This window comes from Gavialis gangeticus, unplaced genomic scaffold (genome assembly GCF_001723915.1).
Source record: "Gavialis gangeticus isolate Ggan-Ray unplaced genomic scaffold, GavGan_comp1, whole genome shotgun sequence".
NCBI lineage: Eukaryota > Metazoa > Chordata > Crocodylia > Gavialidae > Gavialis > Gavialis gangeticus.
The window spans coordinates 41,281,109-41,302,919 of NW_017729034.1; the positions used below are offsets into that span (position 1 = coordinate 41,281,109).

Consider the following 21,811-nt stretch of genomic DNA (forward strand, 5'->3'; position numbering starts at 1 on the left):
TGATAGAATGTTAAAAAATGCCACCTGGATTTGTCAGCACAAATCCCTAAGAAATTCCCCAAAGTTTAGCAAAACCAAGGAGAGGAGTTTTGTTGAAAGATATGAATATCATTTAATGATGTATTTTGCAGTTGGGTACTGCTTTTCAACACAAAGTACACCATGCCACATTCTTGGTCTAAGCCCTTTGAAGCCAAGGTGTCAAAGCAGTGATGAATTTGGGCCACTGGACTCGCATCTCTGAATATAAAGCTTCTTACCTGTAAAAACAGCAGCTGATACGGGATAAACAGCACACTGAACAACCCCAAAATCTAGGAAGCATGCAGTGAAGAATACAGCTAAGCACAGAAACCAGAAAGAGTTTAGGTTATACTTGTATAATGACTACATGAGACCCAGAGCATCTACGATACAGTGTACAGATTAAATGGGTGTTTTGAGTCCATGGCCCTTTTGTGCTGTAGTATAATTAGGTGGGGAAATGTTTATACTGTTGATTCTGAGATCTGGAAGGAAGCAGCCAATATTTGCTCAGTAGCTGGCAGAGTCCCCTGACACTTGGATCTAAAACTTGTCATAGATTATAAGAACATGTACAGCAAATAAGAAAATGAATTTAAAAAGCCCATAAGAAAACCTACCCGCTCCATACTTTAGAGAACCAGATGCCCAAAGGAGAAATTTGGGGGATTATGCCATTGGACAGCAATAGAAACTCTCAAAGCTGTCAAAAGAAAATGGAGAGAATTTTTTTAGTTGGAGCATTACTATCAACAGGGCTCTTGACAGCTCGTTACATGGGAAAACTCCAGAACATACTAGCTTGTTTTCTTACTATCTTACTAATATATGTAGACACATATGTAGACACATATTCCTTTCATTGTCAATAAAAGCAGGTCAGATATGTGGCAGGTGCAAAATCATGACGTACTGTCCCCTCAGGCATCTTGCAAAAACAGGTGCAGCATGTTTCAATTATCATACAACTACAGAATAACATACCTGTCATGGATAGCAATTATAATTTTTCTATTCAATGGTCAATAAATCCTTCTCAGATAAATGTTTGTTACTGCATAATGAATCATTTTCTAAATAAATTACTGTTGAAAGGGACATGATGAATCTCTTCAGGTCCAGAAACTGATATTCCTTAACTTAAGATAAAACCCCATGCATCCCTGTGGGATTATTTTGATCCCTGAAACAGGAAGGGGAGTTGTCTTCTTTTGAAAGGATGTCTAAAATAGCACCCAAACACATTTAATGTGCCTTGGAACACAGCATTCTAATAGTGTTAGAATAAAAAAGTAGTACTAGTTTACTTCATTTTATAATTTCCCCTGCTCATGTTTAAAATCCTGTCTGGAAGACTAGGTCCAAAATCTATGGACAAATTCTTGTCAAGCAAAACCAAAATATGATGTCCCCACTTGGCATGAAGAATGAGTTATGTTTTTAGCATGATGCCAAATTACGTATCACAGCTAAATTTCCAGCACTTAAAAACTATATGTATTTTCTGGACTTACTGTTTAATGACTGTTAATGATGGTGGGTAAAAACATGAAAAGATTTGGTGGTTTGTTTCAGATTAGCATGTAAATTTCTGGATCCTTCTGTTTTATACAAGGTTGCAATATTAGAAACAGAGTTGGTTGATAATTTTTTTATGAAAACAGATTTTAGCTAGAAAATGCTTACTTGTTGAAACCCAAACATGTCATGGAAGTGTGCTGGTTGGGATAAAACAGTTGACAAGACTGACCCTGCAGGTTTAGAATGAAATTTATGTTAAAAAATCCAAGAGACAGTGAAGTATGCCTTGAACAGCAAAAAACTTGTGGTCAAGGTAATCACATGGCCCACATTTAAATCATTATTCCCCTCAACCTAGATCAGAGATTTGAACTGGGTCTCCCACATCTCAAGTGAGTGCTACGACCACTGGCTTATTCCATGGTAAGAATCTCTGCTTGTGTCTTTTAATTTCTCTTTTTGGCAAAAATCTTGAAAACATCTTGATACCATCCCCACACGGATCCCATTTCTCATCAGTTCTAGTTGCCTTAATTCGTTCCTATGAAGTCAATGGTAAAACCCACATTAGGCTTCAATGAGTGCATCTACATGAGACGTGTTAATGCACATTAGCCTAATTTAATGTGCATTACGGGCACATGTCTACATGCACACACGCTTAGGTTATGGACAGGTATTACACATAAACTGGTTTAAGTGATCAGAAACTAGTTTAAACCTGGAAGAGAACAGATATTCAGCGCTCATAAACAAATTTGAAAATGCCTGAAAACGGTTTGAGATAAACCTAGTTGAATGTAGTATCAGATTTAACTGATTTGGGTCAAAGTGGTTTATGCAATGTCTGTCCCAGACCCCTTGCTGGTTCAAGTTAAATCAGACACCCCCAGCATCCTGGCATGCTCTCTGGGTTGAGTGGGGCTCTCTGCTCCACAGCAGGGCTGGCCCCTTCCCTCTACTCCCTCGCTGGAGCTCAGCACAGACTATAGCTGTCTGCTTCTCCATTCATTTGTTTCCTATTGACCCAAAGAAAGCCTCCTTCACACCTTCTTTGTCATAATTTCTAACATTATTTCAACTTCTGAGGATTCTTTCTTCTCCAATTACAGTATATAACAGCTGGGATCTGGCCTCAACTGCTCACCTGAGAATTCTCCTTGCACATCAGGGGATAGACACATATCCAGTGGCAAAAATCTAGTGAGACCAACATGGAAAAAGAGCACATGACCAAGGAGGTGGGGAAGTACACCTCTAGTAAACCAGTGAACAACCTGTGTGGTTCCTTAGGGCACTTTTACAAGTTCTCCAGGAGTGCGGGGGGCAGCACTTTAATTACAGTGGCTCCATGAGCCACTTTAATTTAAGTGCTGCAGCATCTCATGTATCAGCATCCCTGCAGTTCAAAATGGAGGGGAGGGGGGCACTTGAACTAAAGCTCATTCGACAAACTTTAGATAAAGCACCCCGATGCCACTTTGAACTGTGGAGACACCGTACACAAGATGTAGGAGGTTGCTGGAGCATGGTAATTACCACGCACAAGCAGATGCGATTAAACAAGTCTACTCCTATGTGTTGTAATTACAGCACGTTGGAGCAGACTCTGCATTAGTGTACAGGTACCCTTAGAGACCAGACCCACCAACCATTGGTTAGTGAAGGCAGTGTGAAAAATCAAGTGGCTATAATGGACTCTCCCCATTCTTGGGCAAAGTGAGTTTCAATGAATGGAAGAATCTGGCCCAAAGCCTCACACTTTCAAAAGTGGCCTCTAATCCTGGGTGCCTCGTTTTACAGCTTACACAGTTTACACAGGATCAAGCCAAAAGGAACAACAAGTACCAGTAACTCTGAAAACAAGCCCCTGAAGTTGTGCACTTCAAACATACAGCACCTAAAATTAGAGGCTGCTTTTAAAAATTTGGCCCACAGACATTTAGGCTAACAGAGATCATTGTAATTGCAAGTCTCTCTGTTAGGTCAACTTTGAATTGGGCTTTAAGGTAAAAGTATCTGTGGAAATTATTAACAGATGTTTTTACCTTGTTGCCAGCATTCCCACTGACAGACAGCGGGGTTTTAATTCTAATAATTCCCAGCTTGCACATTTCTTATATAGCACATTAAGAAGTGGAGCACAAACACTGGCAACATATGTTTACTTTTATTTCTTTAAATGTCCAAAATGCAAACCACAATTTAACCGTTGGGTATAGTGTGTTCAGCCGATGAAAGAAGATTCTGTTGGGAGCAGCACAGTTGGGCCTGCAGGAAACCGAAACACGTATTACCTAAACCTCAAAAAATAAATCTCTGGGCTGCTGAAGTTGGCACTTACTTTTGGCATTTGAAACTTTTAAAACTTTGTTTACACCAGAAAACAAACATTGCTTGAACAGCTTTCAGCAACAGGCTCAGCAGAACTGATACCCAAAGCTGGTTGCCAACCAAGGTGCGTTGACCAACCTGAATTATCTGAAATTAGCCAGTTCAAAAAAAAATTCATGCTGCTAACAGTGTACCCTTCGAACAGAACATACCTGTAAAAATGGGGATACTCATTCCCCTCATAAGGTGTATGTTCTCCTTCTCCTGCAAAGGAGAGCACACACAGGCCCCCCATAACTTCATAGACACATTCTGGCCATTTCTATACTCATGCTCAGATTTACCTTTCTACAATCATTAAACACCCGCTTGAAGGATCCTGAGAAGGGGCATGCAGGTAAGTTCCCCCAGACAACAACCCACCAACCCATGAGTCAGGCCCCTGAGATCATGTGACTGGCTTAACAGAAAACATGAAATTTTTAAAACAGTAGATGTTGGGGGGGTATTATTATTATTATTGGGTGCCTGTACACATGTAGGGATGCTGCTCTGATGGAGTGTGTCTTAGCACACTCAATCAGTCTGGTCTGCGGGATTCATTAAGCAGCCTCCATGTCTGCTGGAACATGCTAATTAGCAGCCTTCATGTCTCATGTATCAATGTCACCACATTTCAAAACAGTGGCAGGGGCACTTTAACTAAAGGTCATTGAATGAGCTTTAGTTAAGTGCCCAAACCACCATTTTGAAGTGTGGGGATGCTAGTACACGAGACATTGTGTTTCGTGTACAGTGCAGCTCTTGGAGCCGCTGTAATAAAAGCACCCCCTTCCCCACCCTGAGGGCATGTAAAGATGCTGATCATTATTAGCCTCCCAGTTTTTGTTCCTACACTATTTCCATTTTCAAATTGTTCCACACAAGCAAGCAGGCTAGAAACTTACTTTTCCCCACCTTCAATGGCAGCTTAGAATTTCAATGAAAATCACATTGCAGCTTTAAGAAAAATTATCAAGCATCATGAAATGCACATACAAATCACAAGAGCTGCCCATATCATCATGCATGTGTGTAATAAATACAGCAATCCTCAAAAATGAGACTGGGCCATGAGCTTCAAGGAGGTTGAGTACCCACTGAGCCCCTCATGCCTTTTGATCACTGCATCAGAGGAATGCTGCCAGCATTTTAACAAAGGACACCCAGAAATATTTCCCCCTCAGCTCTGTACTCCCCGTAAAATGAACTAGAACAGAAGCCAGACTGATTCCAGTGATAGAAAGGAAATCAATTCAAGCTTCTCTTAAACTGTACCAGCAGTTTTAACACAGCACTCACAATAGCTCCTTCCAGCCTGTCCAGTAGTTCCAAAACCGTCAGACAAGACACACACACACACACACACACACACACACACACGGGAGCGCATGCGAAAAGGGTCACCAACAGTTTTTCCAAGAGAGGAAGTAGCTGTAATTGGAGCATGTCCCATGCTGAGTAGCCACACGCCTATTATATGTGAAGCTACGGTTTTATTATTATTTCCCCCCAAAATAATAAATATTTCAAAAGTCTGGACATATCTGTATATTAAGTGATGAACACTTTCTGATGCATCTACGAGTGAAGCTTTGTGTGGCCTCCAACTCGTACTAAAAGCATAATAAAGATGTAGAAAGTGATCCCTAGAACAGATTATTCAGGCTACTTTCAAGATTATTCACACTCCCTTCAGGTCCAAATAATCTGAATTTATTGATATCAGGATGCAGAATAAGCTTGCTGTTGCTTCAGATAGTTTATTACATTTCCTGACTGTTATTAACAGGGCACAACTTTTAAAGGACAACAATTAAAAAAACTTCCCTCCATTACAATTTTAAAGCTTTTTCTGGTCCAAAGAGAAACTGTTACCTATACTTTCTCTCTCCTACACCCCCATGGCCAATGGGAAGCTGCATTGAGACCTTGGTCCCTAATGCTGACAGAACAAAGACTTTAGCACCACCTCTCATTTCTTCTATATTTGCTGTTTACCTAATATTTTCATGGACTACTGAGGTTGCCTACAATTATATTTGTGATAAAACTATTCAGGGCAGGGAAATATAGATTAGTATATAATGCAGTTAGTCTAGAGGAGAGGAAAGATCACAGTTTAAGAAATTTCCACGGCAACCTCTACAGAAGGCAATGAGGGACAGAAGGGTTAGGAAGCTTACCTCTGCCAGAATATCCTTATGTGACCATTGTTAAAGCTTAGCACTTTTGTGCTTCTCTGGCTTGTGGTTGCTCTACAGAAAAGTAGGGAGGATTATGTCAGAATGTTGTTCTCCTACTGAACCTAAGCAGAAGCTAGCATTGACATGTTCCTCTTGGTGACATGTGCCTGTATCCTGTTCCCACTAATGAAGTTAGGAGGCCAGTGCTAAACCATATTCATCAACTTGATGCGACCCCAAACATGGGATACATGTGACAAACACCCAAAATGAGGGCCAAAGGAAAAAAAAAGATGTATGTAGGAAAGCTGTAAAATGGATTCTTCTACTGTAAAAAATTCTCCATGTATTTATTCTCAGTTTCACTATTAGGCTAGAGACAAAAGTTACACATAAACCAGTTTAAGTGATCAAAAACTGGTTTAAACCCGTAACAGAACAGAAGCTCAGTGCTCATAAACCAATTTCAAAATGACTGAAACTAGTTTAAGATAAATCTGGCTGAAGGTAGTGTTAGATTTAATTGATTTGGGTCAAACTGCTTTACAAAACTTCTGTCCCAGACCTCTTCCTGATTCAAATTAAATTAGAGTCCCACACTATCCCTGCATGTTTTGCAGCCCTGGGCTGGGCTGCACTGTCTGCTCCAGAGAGCAGGGCTGGCCCCACCCCTCTGCTCCCTAGCTGGAGCAGTGAGGGCTGCCTGATGAGGGGGCCTGCGGGCAAGCCCAGCTGGGGATGCAGCCTCCTCCAGGCAAAACCCAGCTGGGATCTGGGGCCAGGAAGTGGGGTTAAACACCCTTCCCCTGCTCAAACTTACTGCTGCCTGTGGCTGTTGACTACAAATCCCACAGGCACCTGGAAGTAGGAAGAGGAAGTGATGAACAAGCCTGCAGAGTCCTGCTGTTGTGATTTTAGACTACAAATCCCAGAGAGACCTTGGGGGCAGCAGGAAGAGGAAGCAAACACACAGCCCATACTGGATATGCTAAAGAGTCATGCTCTAGCACCCCCCGGCTTCTGGTCTGAGCCACTGCAGGCATATGCCTGCATTTCCTTAATGTCTGCTCACTTCTGTTTCAATTTAATCTCTGCATTTTAGACTAATCTGCAGAGACTGAATCAATTCCTTGGGCTTTCTGACTGTACTTAGCCTTAGTAATACACATCCCAAATAAAGTAACATGAGCAGAGGACAGAGGTAACTAAAAGATAAAAGAGTGAAAACCCTTGCAATTAGAGAGAGCCAACAGATATGGTGCTAACAACTGAAAAATGTGGATAAATGAACTCAGCACCCATGCCAAGCTTAATGTTTGGAATTCATTATTTATATCTGCATTACTTGGTATTTCATTATTCTGCCAGTACAGTGCTTTCAACAATGTTAATTTTAGCTCCTTTCACTCATGGGAATTTTGGACCATCACAGACATAGAAATGACTCTTCCAGCAGTATCTTGGCAATTGATTATTCATGATAGACATTAGCTTTTTAACAGGCTTAGAGACCTGTCAGTCATAGGTACATGAAACATGACAACCAAATACTGAGATGGCTGATAGATCTCCAGGCTTGTCAAAAGGTTCAGCATTATTGTGACCTTCAGAAGAGTCCCCAAAGCTAGCTGTTGGCCATACACTAAAGGTAATGAATATTACTGTTTTAATAATGCTGCTTTAGGAAGAACCTAAAAAGTAAGAGTTCAGCTGTTTTCAGTCTGTTTCAATTCTTCTACAATTTGTTTTTACCCAAACATAAAGAAACTTTAAAGCCAGATATTTATAGGAACGCCCTACTTTTTTTTATTCTTTACCACATTAGTCATTTGTTTTTCCCCCAGATGGATGAGTTTCTATATGCCAGAATTATTTGAGTTATATATTGCCTATGAAGAAACTTAGAGGGAAATACTGTTGTTCAAATATGGTGGATATCCAAATTCTTTTAAAAAACAAAAAAAATGGAGCCTCTAACAAATCTGGTTTAACCCATAGATAAAAATTAGTAAATTGCCCAGGTAGTTTTTAATTTTTTTGTCATCTGTACAATGACATATGATATATATGTTTAGTATGGAGAATAGCTCCTCTTCTACCACAAGCTTTAACAAGGAAAGGGAAGCCTTGGTGTTTCTGTACAATACCACTACTTCCTGCCATCAAGCAAACCAGCGATTATTTATTTTTTTGAAACTCACATTCCAACAATATGAACAAAGTAGGAGAAAGAGATAAATTATCACCATTCATTGGTGGAGTCTCATATTGACTTTATACACATGTAAGTAGATCCACAACGACAAGGCTATGAGAACACAGGCTCCTGAAGGATGAAAATGTGCTATGGATTCCCTTTAATAGAAGTTAAGTTATGAGGGCTTTGTTTGGATTTGCTGACTTAGTGCCCCAGAAGATGCAACCCAACTTGCTTTATATATGAAGGCATTAGGTAATTAGGTACAATTTGGAAATGGACTAGTCATTTTTGTCTGGCAAAGTACAATTTAAAAAGAAACAACTCAAAGGTTATAGAGTCTTTTTTTGGTTCTTGGTATCCTAACAGAGTCTATCTAAAGTTCATCCTATGAGCCGGAAACTAACATATTGATAGAATTTTCCACTGGTTCCACTTAAAATGCAGGGACTTGTATGAGGAATTTTGGGTTTCATTAATATCCTACATTTCAGAGAAATTTATTTGGAGAAAATGAATCCTCTCAATCTGAAAAGTGAATGCTTAGCAAATTGGGCAAATTATTTGCATTAATCCACTTAAATAAACCATATGAAAATAAGAGCCAATGCAAATCTGTGCTCCAGTCAGATACACTCATCTAAGTAGACTCAGCAAATTTTAATAGAGTAGCCTACAAATAAGTATAAAACAGCAGCAAATCAGGACCACTTCATACTGTACTCACAATGCTGCAGTATCACATTTATAATGAGACAATAGCAGAGCTTCCTCAGATAAGGTAAACACAATCCACAATACCTTCTATTAAATGTTTCTTTTAATCATTTGATTTTAAGCATACAATCTTTGTTATAAATTATATTGTGCAATATCTGTTCAATACATATAGTCCTCACTATGGAAAGAAGCAAGATGAAGGAATTCCCCCCCACACATACGCAGTGTTTCCAAAGTTCAGAAACATTATATATTATTATATTTCTTTTCAAAAGCAAAAAAAGTCTCATAGAAATAGTAATAGCTATTACTATTTCTATGAGCTAAGGGGTAGAAAGTTCACAATGAACTCCTGAGGAATAACCCAATCTTTTAACATTCAAAAGGCTCACATGAAGTGATCATAGCAGCACTGGAAATATTGTGAAAATAGGTTGTTATCATGGTATTTCACTACCTCCTCATCTATTCACAAAGGATCCACACTATACTAAGGGACACGTTATCCATCACACAGTGCCAAAGACTTTGGTGTACTTGCATAAGGAATTCATTTGGACCAAAAATCAATTATTCTATATCAGCTTCCATTACAGCTTCCAAAATAAATCTTTCCATTCTTAATGGCAGATCTGAGCCTGTTTTAAGAGTTTTAATAAGTGATTCTTGTTAACAATTCTCTGCAATTGGTTGAAAGATTTTTTTTTTTTTTTTAATAACAAAACCCTGGTCATATAATGGCATTTTCAATGGAAACACTGACAGAAATGTATTTTGACTAAATATTTTATGAGACATCTAAGGCAGACTCATTGATTAATTCCACAGAGGCAGAGACCCAAATTGGAAGCTTCCTTTTTCAATTTGAAAAAAAATACATGTTTTGACACAATTCTGTTTCAGGAAGTGTACAAGATGCTTGGTTTTATTGCAATAAAAAATGTCAAAGGTTGCTGTGAAATAGAAATATGAAATGGCCTTCTCCATCTACCTGTACACTAATTATTTACCCAGTAAATTGTTTGTATATGTCCTCCGTATTCAGAGACCTACTGCAAAAACTTACTACGATAAGAGTACTAGTGTTATGCTACTTTAAAAACATTCCTTTGATGTTTTTTCACCAGTGATCCCAAAGCACTTTACAAAAGCAAGGGTATCTTTTAACCATTCAGAAAGTAAGGAAGTATCATTGTTAACTTTGATCTAGACCCCATGTCTCTGACCTCCAGAGGTATGCTCTGGCCAGTAGACCCTATTGCTTCTCAAGAAGTGTCATCTCTTTTGGGAAAAAAAAAGCGACAGTTAGAGTTGGTAACTCGAGTCAACTGGCCCAAATAAACATAGCAAACATTTTCTTTAAAAATTGGCAACATACTAAGGATATATTACTAATGCTTATAACACAATAGTTAACTTAGGTCTAGATCTTCACCTGGAGTAAGACAACAAACTGGAGTTATACTAATTGACTCTGACTAAAGTATTTAAAAATGCTTACTCCAACATCAATTTCCATTAGCAAAATATTAAAATAAGTATACTGTCGATTCTCTTTTGCAGCTGCACATGGTAAAAGCTACAACCTCTTACCAGCAAGATTTCCCATACCAGATGACACCAGCATACAGTCATTTAGAAGCAACACAGCACCAGGGCAGCACTATGTTGCTGCTTACAGGCATAGACTGTATAAAGATCATATTGACAACATAAATCAATATGCTCTAGTCCTACAAATGCTGTGGCATGGTGTTGGGAGCTTTCCATCCTGTGACACCCATATTTAAGGCCCTGTTTCATGTTACACTTACGATGTGCTAACTGCACTTAAAACACCAGCATCCAAATGTTCAAACAGTGAAATACATGCTATTTACCCACTGCAGCATAGCAAACTTAGGATTTTTCCCACAAGAAGTATCTCCAAATTGTATTACCTAATACACATGGAGCTAATGTCCAACTGCTTCATGGGGGTAATAAGTTCAGGAGACTCTGAGATGGTACAGGGGCTGGGACTGTTTGTTGGTCACAGCCCCAGTACTTCACTGGAGCCTTGAACTAACTCCCACACAAACAGCTGTTTGTTGGTCCCACCCCCATCCTACACCAAAGCCTTGAACTGAGGTGCTGGGGCTGGGACCAACAAAAGAGCTGTTTATTGCCCCCAGCTCCCACAGCACACCAGAATCTTCAAGGGCTCCAGCATTTAGGATATGTTTTATTTAGACTGTAGTAAGCATTACCATGCAACTGCTCAGAAAACTTTCTAACTCATAGTAATGCTTGTTATGATCTAAATAAACAACATCATAAATATAACATGCAACAAAAGCCCTTAGGTAGGCTGTTTTGGTAACTTGGACTCTATGACAACTGCAAGCAGGAAACAGCCTATTACCCCTAACTCATCTTTTACATATAGATGTTCATACTGCAATAGTTTGGGTATATGCAAACACCTACTTTAGTTCAGAATTCCAATACAAAGGCCTGCCAAAACCATCCCTTTCATATTTCATTACATCAGCCCTTTCTAAACACCTCAGCTAGAATCCAGTTGACTTGATCTGCCAAACTACTGGAGAAGAAAAAGGGCTGACATGTCCTTTTACCTGGCAAAAAAAGATGCTGTCACTGAGGTGCCCGTTGATGTTTCACTGGCAACATAGGTGCTCTGAGAAGCAGGGAAGCTGTACAGAGAGGGCTTATCTGCATTGTAGCGGTTCAGCGCTGCTTCAGTCAGGCCCTCTCGGCCAGTCTCTGTCATCAGCTGAGAGATCTGATAAGAGACGGAAAGAAGATATAGCATTAAAATTAGACAGAGCTTGCTGCCTCACCTCTCCTCAATACGATCAAGTTTTGGAGGACGGAGTGCAAGAAGGGCATTACATTCACCACATTTGTGTAACTATGTGTGTAGGTTTATTACTTCTATAGGGCTGTGTTGTAGTGCTTTGGCTCAGACCTCACCTCATTTTCATTAAAAGTAATGGAATAAAATCACCTCCTCACCCTGCAAATTTCAATTATGTGTGTGGTCCTCCCTCTGTTTGGAGGGGGGGAAATTGCAAGCCATTATCCTTGCTCAATTTCAGCAAAGTGAGGGTACAACAGCATTAGACAAAGATTACTTGTTAAAATAAATAACCACATGAAGATCACTGACCAAGAAGCCACATTTTGTCCAGGAAAAGTTGATAGTCATAAATATTAGAAAAGTTACAAGTTGCTTATTTTTACTCCATGAAACAAACATGCATAGATTAAAGAAACCAATACTTTTGTATCGAGTATTCTTGCTGATTTTTGTTTCTATAATCCGCCCCCAAAAATCTGCAAAATGAAGGAAAGTGGTGGGGGGAAGGAACAAGGGGACTACTTATCACCCCTCCTGCAACTCAGTGCTATAGCCACTCAGCCTAATAAAAGTTATTCAACACCACTGAATTGTGGTTTCCTGATGGCCTACGTAGTTTGTTTGTTTTTCCCCTGAGAGTATCATACCCTTTATGGTGCACCCCCCCAAGCCTCCTCTCTATTAAGAAAGATTTTGTCCAATAAAATCTCATTCCATTTGAAGCCTCTGAACTGAGCGTATGTTAGGTATCTTTCAACCACTCAAAAAGAAATGATTGTTTTCAGAGGCCAAGGAGAACAACTGCTGTTCAGCTATGACCTGATCCAGCTCCCATCAAAAGTCAAATGAAAGACTCTCATTGACTTTTGTGGGAGCTGGGTTAGCCCCTGCCCCTCAAGCAGCTCAGCATAAGAAGTGTGACTATTTGGGGGGTTTAAGTTGCTAGCCTGAATCTTTGCTTTTGCTGAGACTCCTATTGGCACCTCACACACTTCCTAACAAATGCTTTTTCTTCTTTCTTCACAGTATCAAAAAACACTGACAGTACTTCCATGAAGATCTGACCACACCTGAGCACTGCTAGCTCTCTCAAAATCATAGTGTATCATAGTGTACACAGTTCCTCACAAACTACTACTAATAACCTGACTTCTCCATGAAAACACTTCTAGTTTCCACAAAAGGTTTACTAGCATCCAGTTGTAAGTGGGCGATTTAGCAGGCTGGCTCCTGCAACCCGGCTTTGCTCCCCAAGGAGCTCCTCAGCCAGTCCTCCAAAAAACACACAAGTCTTTGCAGGACACACAAATACAGCATTCAACAAACAAAACCCGTAGGCCTTGTTCCAGGCCCAGTCCCCTGGCTCCAACTCTGACTGCAGTGCTTCTTCTTCTTGGTAGCAAGTTTATTTGGCTCATAGCTTGCCTCCTATATGCAAACTACTACTTCACAGAGTTTTGCCCCTTTCTACTCTCTCACTAAGATGTTAAACTTCTAGTGGGATACTCCCACATTATCTAAATGCCCATAGCTGGGCTTTGTCAACTGGGCTGACTGCTCCTTCTTAAAGAGACAGCCTAGCCTATTACCAAAGAACTTCACACATGTTCTGTTCTTCTCTCATCCAACTATGTGACTACCCTCCCTGAAGTGTATTAAGTGACATAATTAGAAATGGCTCTGTACAATTCTCTCTTTCTCCCTGAGGCAGGGGAAAATCCAGGGGGGTCATGGTGGTGTGGTCACACCCTCCTTTGATTGATACTCCACTCCAAGTTTCAAAACAACTTTGCATGCATTGCTGCACTGGTATCAGCATCAGCCATTTTGGTATTCTTGAGATTTGAAGCAGCCCAATCAAACTCAGCACAGCACAGTGCAGCACTGTGCAGGGCATATACAGGTGGGCAGGGGAGCACTCACCTCTCTCCCACCTTTTCAAAATCCTAGATATACCAGTGCCCTAAGATGACTATTTTATGAGGCTTCTTTTTTTAATACCACATTTGATCAATTCTAAGACATGGTTCCCTCCCACACACTTAACATGGGGAGAAAGGCCCTTCATCTTAGAATGGAGTACAAGGGTGGTAGGGTGGGAAGCAGATAGCTGCTGTGGCTGTAGGGGCTAAAGTCCCTACCTGGGGTTGGCAGCTTTTGCCTGCCTCCCCACTCTACCTCTGCACCCTACCATCTCCCCACCTCTTCTCCCCTTCTCCCCCCATGCAACCTCTACTCCCTTACTCACCCTTCTCCCTTCCACCACTTACCTTTGCTCCATGCCAGCATACTCAGTCTGAGGCACTGAGCATAGCCCCAGCTCCATAGTAGCGGCATGCATCCTGCACAGCTGCTACAGGGCCACGCTGGGCCATGATCAGTACCCCAGGATAGAACAGGGATGGAGCCTGTCAGTGTGGAGCAGAGGCTTGGGGGAGGTGGGAGCAGAGGCTGATAGGAAGGGGAAGCAGAGGTTGGGGGGCAAACAGGGAGCAGAGACTGAGGGAGGGACAGGCAGGGAGCAGAGTTGGCAAGGGGTCAGGTACAAGTGAGGGGGACAGCCACTTGACCTCCCTGCACAACTTGCCTTCCCATTGCCTGCCCCCTTGCAACAGTGTGAGGGATGAATTAAAGATGTCCCTCCAATAATTAGATTCTATATATGGAAAATTATAACAGATTTATACATTTTTCCATGTATGCAATCTAATTATTGGTGTCCTAAATTTAGGCTCATCTTAGATTTGAGTAAATATGGTATTTGCTTTATGGCTTCTGTGTTTCATATTTCAGTTATTGATAGCAAAGTTGCCTTGTAGTTGTGATGGAAAACCATGACATTTGAAATGGTTCTTACATCCTACAAAAGCTCATTCCAGACCTCCTGCTGAGGAAACTCTGCTTCCTGAACAGATGAGTTTTTTCTGCTCTATTGTGCCCATGCAGCTATCTTTTAGTCACCCTGGGCCCAACCAACTGCATGTCTTGAGGATATGAGTCTTGAAACTGGCATTATATTCTATGAAAGAACCAAGGATGCTCTGTACTATTTTTTTATTCACATACGGAAACCCCTAACCTGTCAATCCAACGCATGAAATAAGTTATACTCTCAAAAAGCTATTGCAGAGGCTGAAGGCTTGATTCTTCTGCTAGTCTTAGTGGGCATCTTTACATGTGCTCCGGGGTGGGGAGGTGGGCACTTTAATTAGAGCAGCTCCTGAAAGCCGCTCTAATTAAAGCACCTGCAGTGTTTTGTGTATTTGAGTTTGACAAGCCTTAGTTAAAGTGCCCCCGCCACCATTTTGAAGTGCAGGGACATTGAATACATATGATACCAAGCCTATTACAGCATGCTAATTAGCACACTCCAGACGACTCAGGTGTCAGGCACATACATAGGTGTCCTATGGTTTTAACTTGGTTGCTTGGATATCCCGTGCCCTAGGAACTGCATTAGTGGAAAGCACTGCAACAGTGTCCATCTGCCTTAACAATAAATGCAAAACCTGTCAACACGTCTCCACTGCCACCACAATCAGTCAGAATCCATGGATCCTACACAGAGTGGTGGAACAAGCCCTGTGGAAGGAAAGAGGGCACATGGTTTCAAAAGCAGAGCAGGGTAGGGGGTGGCGTGCATATATCCCAAGAGCAGGGGGTATGACACATGGGTTCCAAGACTGGAGGGACAGGGGTGGGGGCAGGGGCAAGTGCACAGCAGTCTTACTCGTGGTGGGATCTAAAGAGTCTCCCTGGCTGAGCTGCTGCTGCTGTGGCTACCACAAGGTACCTTGCCTGCACTAGCTGTTGCTCTCAAAGCAGCAACAACAGCCAGGGACTGTCTTGGAGTTCGTTGCATGAGTACACTGCCAAGGAACAGACTCTGAAGGAGTGGGGAGCAATTCTGGTGCCCTCCTAACTTGACACCTGGAGCAGGTGCCCCTCTCATTCACCCTGGGTTAAGCTACTGCCTATGCATGTCTATCTCAAATATATCCCCAAATGCCCTCATAAAAACAATGTGGGTAAAACTAAAGAAAAACTACACACCAGAATGAACCCTCATAGAAAGATGATAAAGGACAGAAACTCCCAAACACAAGTGGGAGAGCACTTTTCACAGAACAACTACTCCACCTCTGACCTCTTGATTCTTGTGATCAAAACAAACGTACAGTATCTTCTCAAGACCGGCCTGAGAGCAAACATCAAAACCTTAGTGGGCACTAAAAACCATGGACTAAACACAGGCGATAGCTTGCCAATTTCTCGGCACTCCACAGGTAATAATAACCCCATAATTAGGTTATCTATTCTACTGCACTTCTCTTGTTTTGCTCTTTGCTTCTACTTTACAGCTCTCTTCCGTTCCCTTAAGTGACTTTTTCATTTACATGGAATTACACACAAGTCACTGTTCTATCTATTATTTAGGTCAAGCTTGTTTCCCAGACCTATGTGCCGAAAAGGCTGTTTAATCTCTCTCACAATTATGCAGTTGGTCCAATAAAAGATATCGCCCCCCAAAAATCCTTGTTTCTCATATATTTCCTAGACCAACACAGCTACAACACTCTAACTTAATTTTCCTTGTGAAAAGTCCATTTTCTTCATGTTTCTCATGACGTCTGCAAGACCAGCTATGTATATTTGCAGCAATTGAATCTCCCACAATGGTGCCTTATCTCACCTAATCATTCAAGAGGCATAGACTGTCACCTATAGTCTTGCTGAGCATATGAGGATTTATGATGCTCTCCACAGAAAATGAACATACCGAGGCCTAATGTTATCCTGCACCTACCACCCCATGTACCCAAACTCAGAGAGATGACCATTAATCAACAGCCAGGGTTGACAGGAGATCAGGGGCTGGTTCATCCTCCCACAGAAGCCTTGGAGCTGATGGGAGATAAGAACAAGCTGACTTAGCTCAGTTGTAATTTGCAATTGAGAGTGCTCTGCATGCTGTCAAGTTCTGAAAAAGGATTTCCACATCCCAAACAATACATTTTCATTTGCATCAGCAGATCTCTAGAACAGCAGGATGACATGGCTGAAGAGAAGTAGTATATGCCAGCTGTGCAACAAAGACAGATTCTACTACCTCAAATTTTGTGACAGAAATTATCCTTCACCTCATCTGTGGATAAATAGCAGTTAAGTAGTCTCTGGAGTTATGAAGCCATTAAAAAAAGTGTGGTGGCTAACCCTTAAACCACAACCACCAGTCTGCACCAAGCAAATGTTAAAAGGGTCTCAAACTGATTGAGGACATTTCCCAAAGGGCAGGACCCTCAGGCCTCCTGAAAAAATAGATCAGACACTGCATATACCAGATTCAGTAAATTATATTTTTAAATACAGGAAGTGCAACCACATCCCACATGGAAGCACTCAAAAATAATCCAACGCTCACCAAGGAAACCGGAGATTATTAGGAAGAGATATCAAGAAACTTCCCCCTCACCTAACACACACAGACATTGCTCAGTGAGTATAATTATAGTGCCTTTTAATGAATAAGCACAAAGATCTTAAATAACCACTACTTAAGTTGCTTTTTCTTATATTAGAAGTCAAAAGGATTGGATAGGAAACTGGAAATGAAGGAATGTCATCACAAACACTGCATTTCTGTGCAAGGCATAGAAGAGACGATTATTGTTAAATTTAGTAGTTGTACTTGGGTTGGGTAAAATACAAAGGGATTTCATTTATGCATTATAAGAACATAGGATCATAGGAAAGTAGCCCTTGAAGGGACCTCACAAGATCATCTAGTCCAGGCAGGATCATTCCTGAAAAAACCCTTCCAGCCAAGTGTCTGTCTAACCTGTTCTTGAAAACTTCCAGCAATGGAGATGCCACATTTTTTCTATGTAGTTTGTTCCAACACTTGGCCATCCCCAGAGTCAGAAGTTCTTCCTGATTTCCCACCTAAATTTCCACTGCTGCATCTCAAGGCCAGTGCTCCTAGCTCTGTACCCCTACAGCATCAGAGAAAAACCTATACCCAGCCTCTCTGTAATAGCCCTAATTTGAAGACTCTTATCAACACCACCCTCCCCTCCATCTCCTCTTTTCCAGACTAAATAACCTTACTTCTTTCAACCTTCCCTCATAAGTGTTGCTTTCCAGACTTATAATCATTTTTGTTGCTCTGAGTTGGACTCCTTCCAATCCGTCCACATCCTTCTTGAAGTGTGGTGCCAAAACCCAATTCCAGGTGTGGCCTCACCAGCGCTGAATACAGCAGAAGAGTCACTTCTCTTGATTTGGAGGTGACACTCATGTAAATACAACCCAGTATGCTGTTGTTTTTTTTGCCACAAGAGCACCGTGTTGGCTTATATTCAGCTTATGGTCTACTATCACCCCCAGGTCCTTTTGCGCAGTACTGCAGCTAAGTCAGTCATTGTACATTAGAATTATTACTTAGGATTTATATATCACTATATCATATATAATGCAGCTACAAGTGCCCACGTCCTATGGGAAGGGCGATTTGCTGTTGAGATTTGCAAGCTGTGAAATACCGATATAGAGAATGAGAACCTGCAAGAGAGGCAGCAGTTTCCAGCTCACCCACCCTAGCTAAATACCATGCACCTACCCGTTTCCTCATTGTTGAAGGAAATAGGAAGCTGTTGGCAATGTGTATACATCATCTAACAAGAGCAGGCATTCACTTCCAGTCCATAAGTTTGTGTCTCACAGCCCTAGTAGAGCTCCCTCAGCTGGACATTCAGTAAGCTGCCAGTTTGCCTCCACATACTCCTAGTTTGCTTGGACTGAGTTTGGCCCAACCCTGGCTCTTTCCAGACCCTCTCTGACTCCCTGGCACACATGTTGGACATGGGCTCTCTGTATCCCCCCAACCCTTCCACCCTGCTTCACGGAAATGCAACCTCACAGACTAGCTGCTCTATGCAGAACCAGCACTGATCTCTGCAGAACCTGCAGTAGCTGAAGCTCCTGCCTTTCCAGAGACCTAAGCTTGTGAGCCATGTAGGATTACAAATCTCCCCTTTAGAGACACAAGACAGTCTACTCACATACTCTGTCAGGTTTACAGAAAAAAAAAAAAATCACTCACTCCAGGGGCAGATGCAAAGGGGGTGCTGTGGCACGGCCTGTGCCACACACAAGCCCTCAGTTCAGGGCTATAGCATTACTAGAACGGTGATAGGGACAGCAGACCAGGTGTTGACTTGGGAAGAGGTGGAAAACTCATAGCTGCTGTGGCAGCCACACAATCACATCAACAACAGCTAGAAGTCACCAACTGCCCCAGGTGTCCAGCTGCCTTTTTATGCCTTTGTCTGTGCCACACATGAGTGCCCAATGCATGGCAGTAGCTGACCCTCGCCGCCTCCTTTTCCCTGCTGCTGAATTCAGTGGGGAGGGGAAGGGAGTGAAGGGTGAACAGCAGCATCATTCACCCCCTGGATTTCAGAGCCATGTGACAGGAAAGGCTCTGGCCAGACCCTGCACTGATCAGCTGGTAAGCATATAGCTTGCTGCATGTGTCACTCCATCACAAGCCCACAATGACTGGACAGTGAGCTTAGAGTTCATTGCGCATGCATGGCACAGCCAAAATCGGGAGGGTGCACCCCTGCTCCTACATCCACTACTGACTCACTCTTTGCTCTTCAGTAAAGAGTGAACTAGCAAAAGAAATACACAGATCTAATCAATATAACAAGGCCTACACACAGTACACAGCCTCAGTTCCTTCATCCTTAAACAGCATTTGAGCATATGCCAGAATCTTCCAAAGAATCCAAGATCACCCCATCTGTCTTCTACATGTCATGAAAAGTCTCTGTCTCTCTTTCTTCTATGCTACCAGTTTCCACCTTCCTTAGCTACTCTAGCAGTTAAACTAGACTCCTCTGGAAACTACAGTCTTCGAATCCTCTCCTTTGCCTAGGCTTCTTGGGCTTTTATAGATGAGCAACAAGGCTGCTCCAAAGCGCTGTAAATCCAGCGCATCGTAGCAGACTCAATCGAGTCTGTTGGAGTGTGGAAATTAATGCACTCCGCAGCCTCCACCAGTCACATGCATCAGCATCCCTGTGCTGAAAAATGGCAGCAGGGCACTTTAAACTAAAGCTCATTCTATGAGATTTAGCTCAAAGTGCCCTGCCACCATTTTTCAGCACTGGGACACTGATACACGTAACGCTCAGGCACTTTTCATTAGTGCAGCTCTCTAAAGTACCCCTTCCCCTGCCTCCTAGAGCACGTCTATAAATGCTTCTTGTGTCTGGGTCCTTCCGAGTCCCCCACAAAGCTCTTAGGCTCTGTAATTTTTTAGACTTAGTGCTAACACTTAACTTCTTTATCCACCAGGTTTAGAGCAGCAGAATTCCCTACACCGTGCTAGTTTCCTTAAGCGTCACCCTCTTGTTAATTAAAGGTACTCCCACTTGAAAGGGAGCCATCAAAGCCAACATCCCTCTATTATTCTTTGTCTAAACATTATGGACGCTGACAGACATGGGGGGGGGGGGAAATGCTCTTTACCAAAATCAGCAGCACATTACTTTGACCCGACTCCGCAGCATCTGTATAGATTGGGCGCTTCAGAGAGGCTTTTTGGCACTTTTGTCTATTAGCTGATTCAGTCAGCTAATAGATAAAAGCACCAAAAATGCCCCACTAAAGCACCTGCTCACTACAGATGTTGGGTGAGCTGGGTCCAACTAACGTGATACCTCTTCTGGGCATGCACTGAGTTCAGCGTGAGAGTGCACAGAGTTTAAAGTAAAGCATTGTTGGCGGGGTGGGTTCACATCTGCAAGCAGCCTCTAAGACATAACCCAAAAACATATAGCTAATTACACACATTCAGTGACACAGACATTTCATAGCATCAAGCAGAAGTCATAAACTGTATATGGTTAGATATCCCAAATCATCACAAGCTACTTACTACTTGACCCCCACCTCAAACAAACATAAGTGCAAATAGTAGAACCCCAAGCCAGATTCTAGTCATCCTTCTCAGGACATACAGCCCAAGGTGGAAAAAGGAAAGGTGCTTTTATGCCAAATCTTTGGTTTGACAGGGAACATACTTGGTGCTCCATGTTAAGTTAGAGCTGCTCAGATTTGTGGTGGCATCCTACAGCTAGCCAACCCATCCTACACAAATTCATAATCTAACCTCTCAGTATAACTACCATCAACCTCACCACAACACAAGACATAACACCCTAAGCTGCTACAGGTAAAGCAAGGGGCCCACTGCAGCCAATGTCTTGTTCCTTTAAAAGGTTTTTAATATACTTTTAAGACATCCTACGTAAGGGCCATGCCCTCTGCGACAGAGGAAGGTAAAAACCTCCCACAGTCCATATCAATCTGACCATGAGATAAATTTATTTCCTGACACCAAATATGGTAATCAGTCTGACCCTGAAAGGAGGGGCAAGAGTTTCTAGTCAGAAATCTCCAGCTTTAAATCCCAGCAGAAGCACTCCCCAGTCAAAGTCCCTAGCCTTGGCTCTAGCCAGTGTCCAATGCCTCTGAAGAAAACTTAAAATAGACCTGACACATGCAGCAGAAAAGGCTGGGTGGGAAGGGAAGCAAAGCCCATTAGCATAGGAAATGCACACAGTAAAAGCCTGGCATCACCCATCTGGCCCATGAGGCAAAAGGGATGGGCACCACTGGGTTAAGCTGTCAGCTTCCACAACATCTTGTGGCCACGAGTTCCCTGTTTTAATTACATGCTGCAAGAAAAAAGGCCTTCCTTTTATTAGTTTTAAACTTACTACCTACTAGTTTCATTTGATGACACCATATTCTTGTATTGTGAGAGACAGTAAATAATTAATTCCTATTTACTTTCTTTTTTCTTTTTAATATTTTGTAAGCCCTTATCATGCCCCCCCCCAAGAGTCTCTTTTC

At 41.9% G+C, this 21,811-nt stretch overlaps 1 protein-coding gene across 1 annotated transcript in view; it reads right to left on the reverse strand.

Annotated features, from left to right (window-relative positions):
* KIF26B (kinesin family member 26B) overlaps positions 1-21,811 on the reverse strand; it is a 450,408-nt gene that overhangs the window by 369,033 nt on the left and 59,564 nt on the right. The window contains exon 2 of the mRNA XM_019526715.1: positions 11,640-11,806. Coding sequence (XP_019382260.1) covers positions 11,640-11,806 — 167 coding nt within the window. The remainder of the gene's footprint in view (positions 1-11,639; positions 11,807-21,811) is intronic.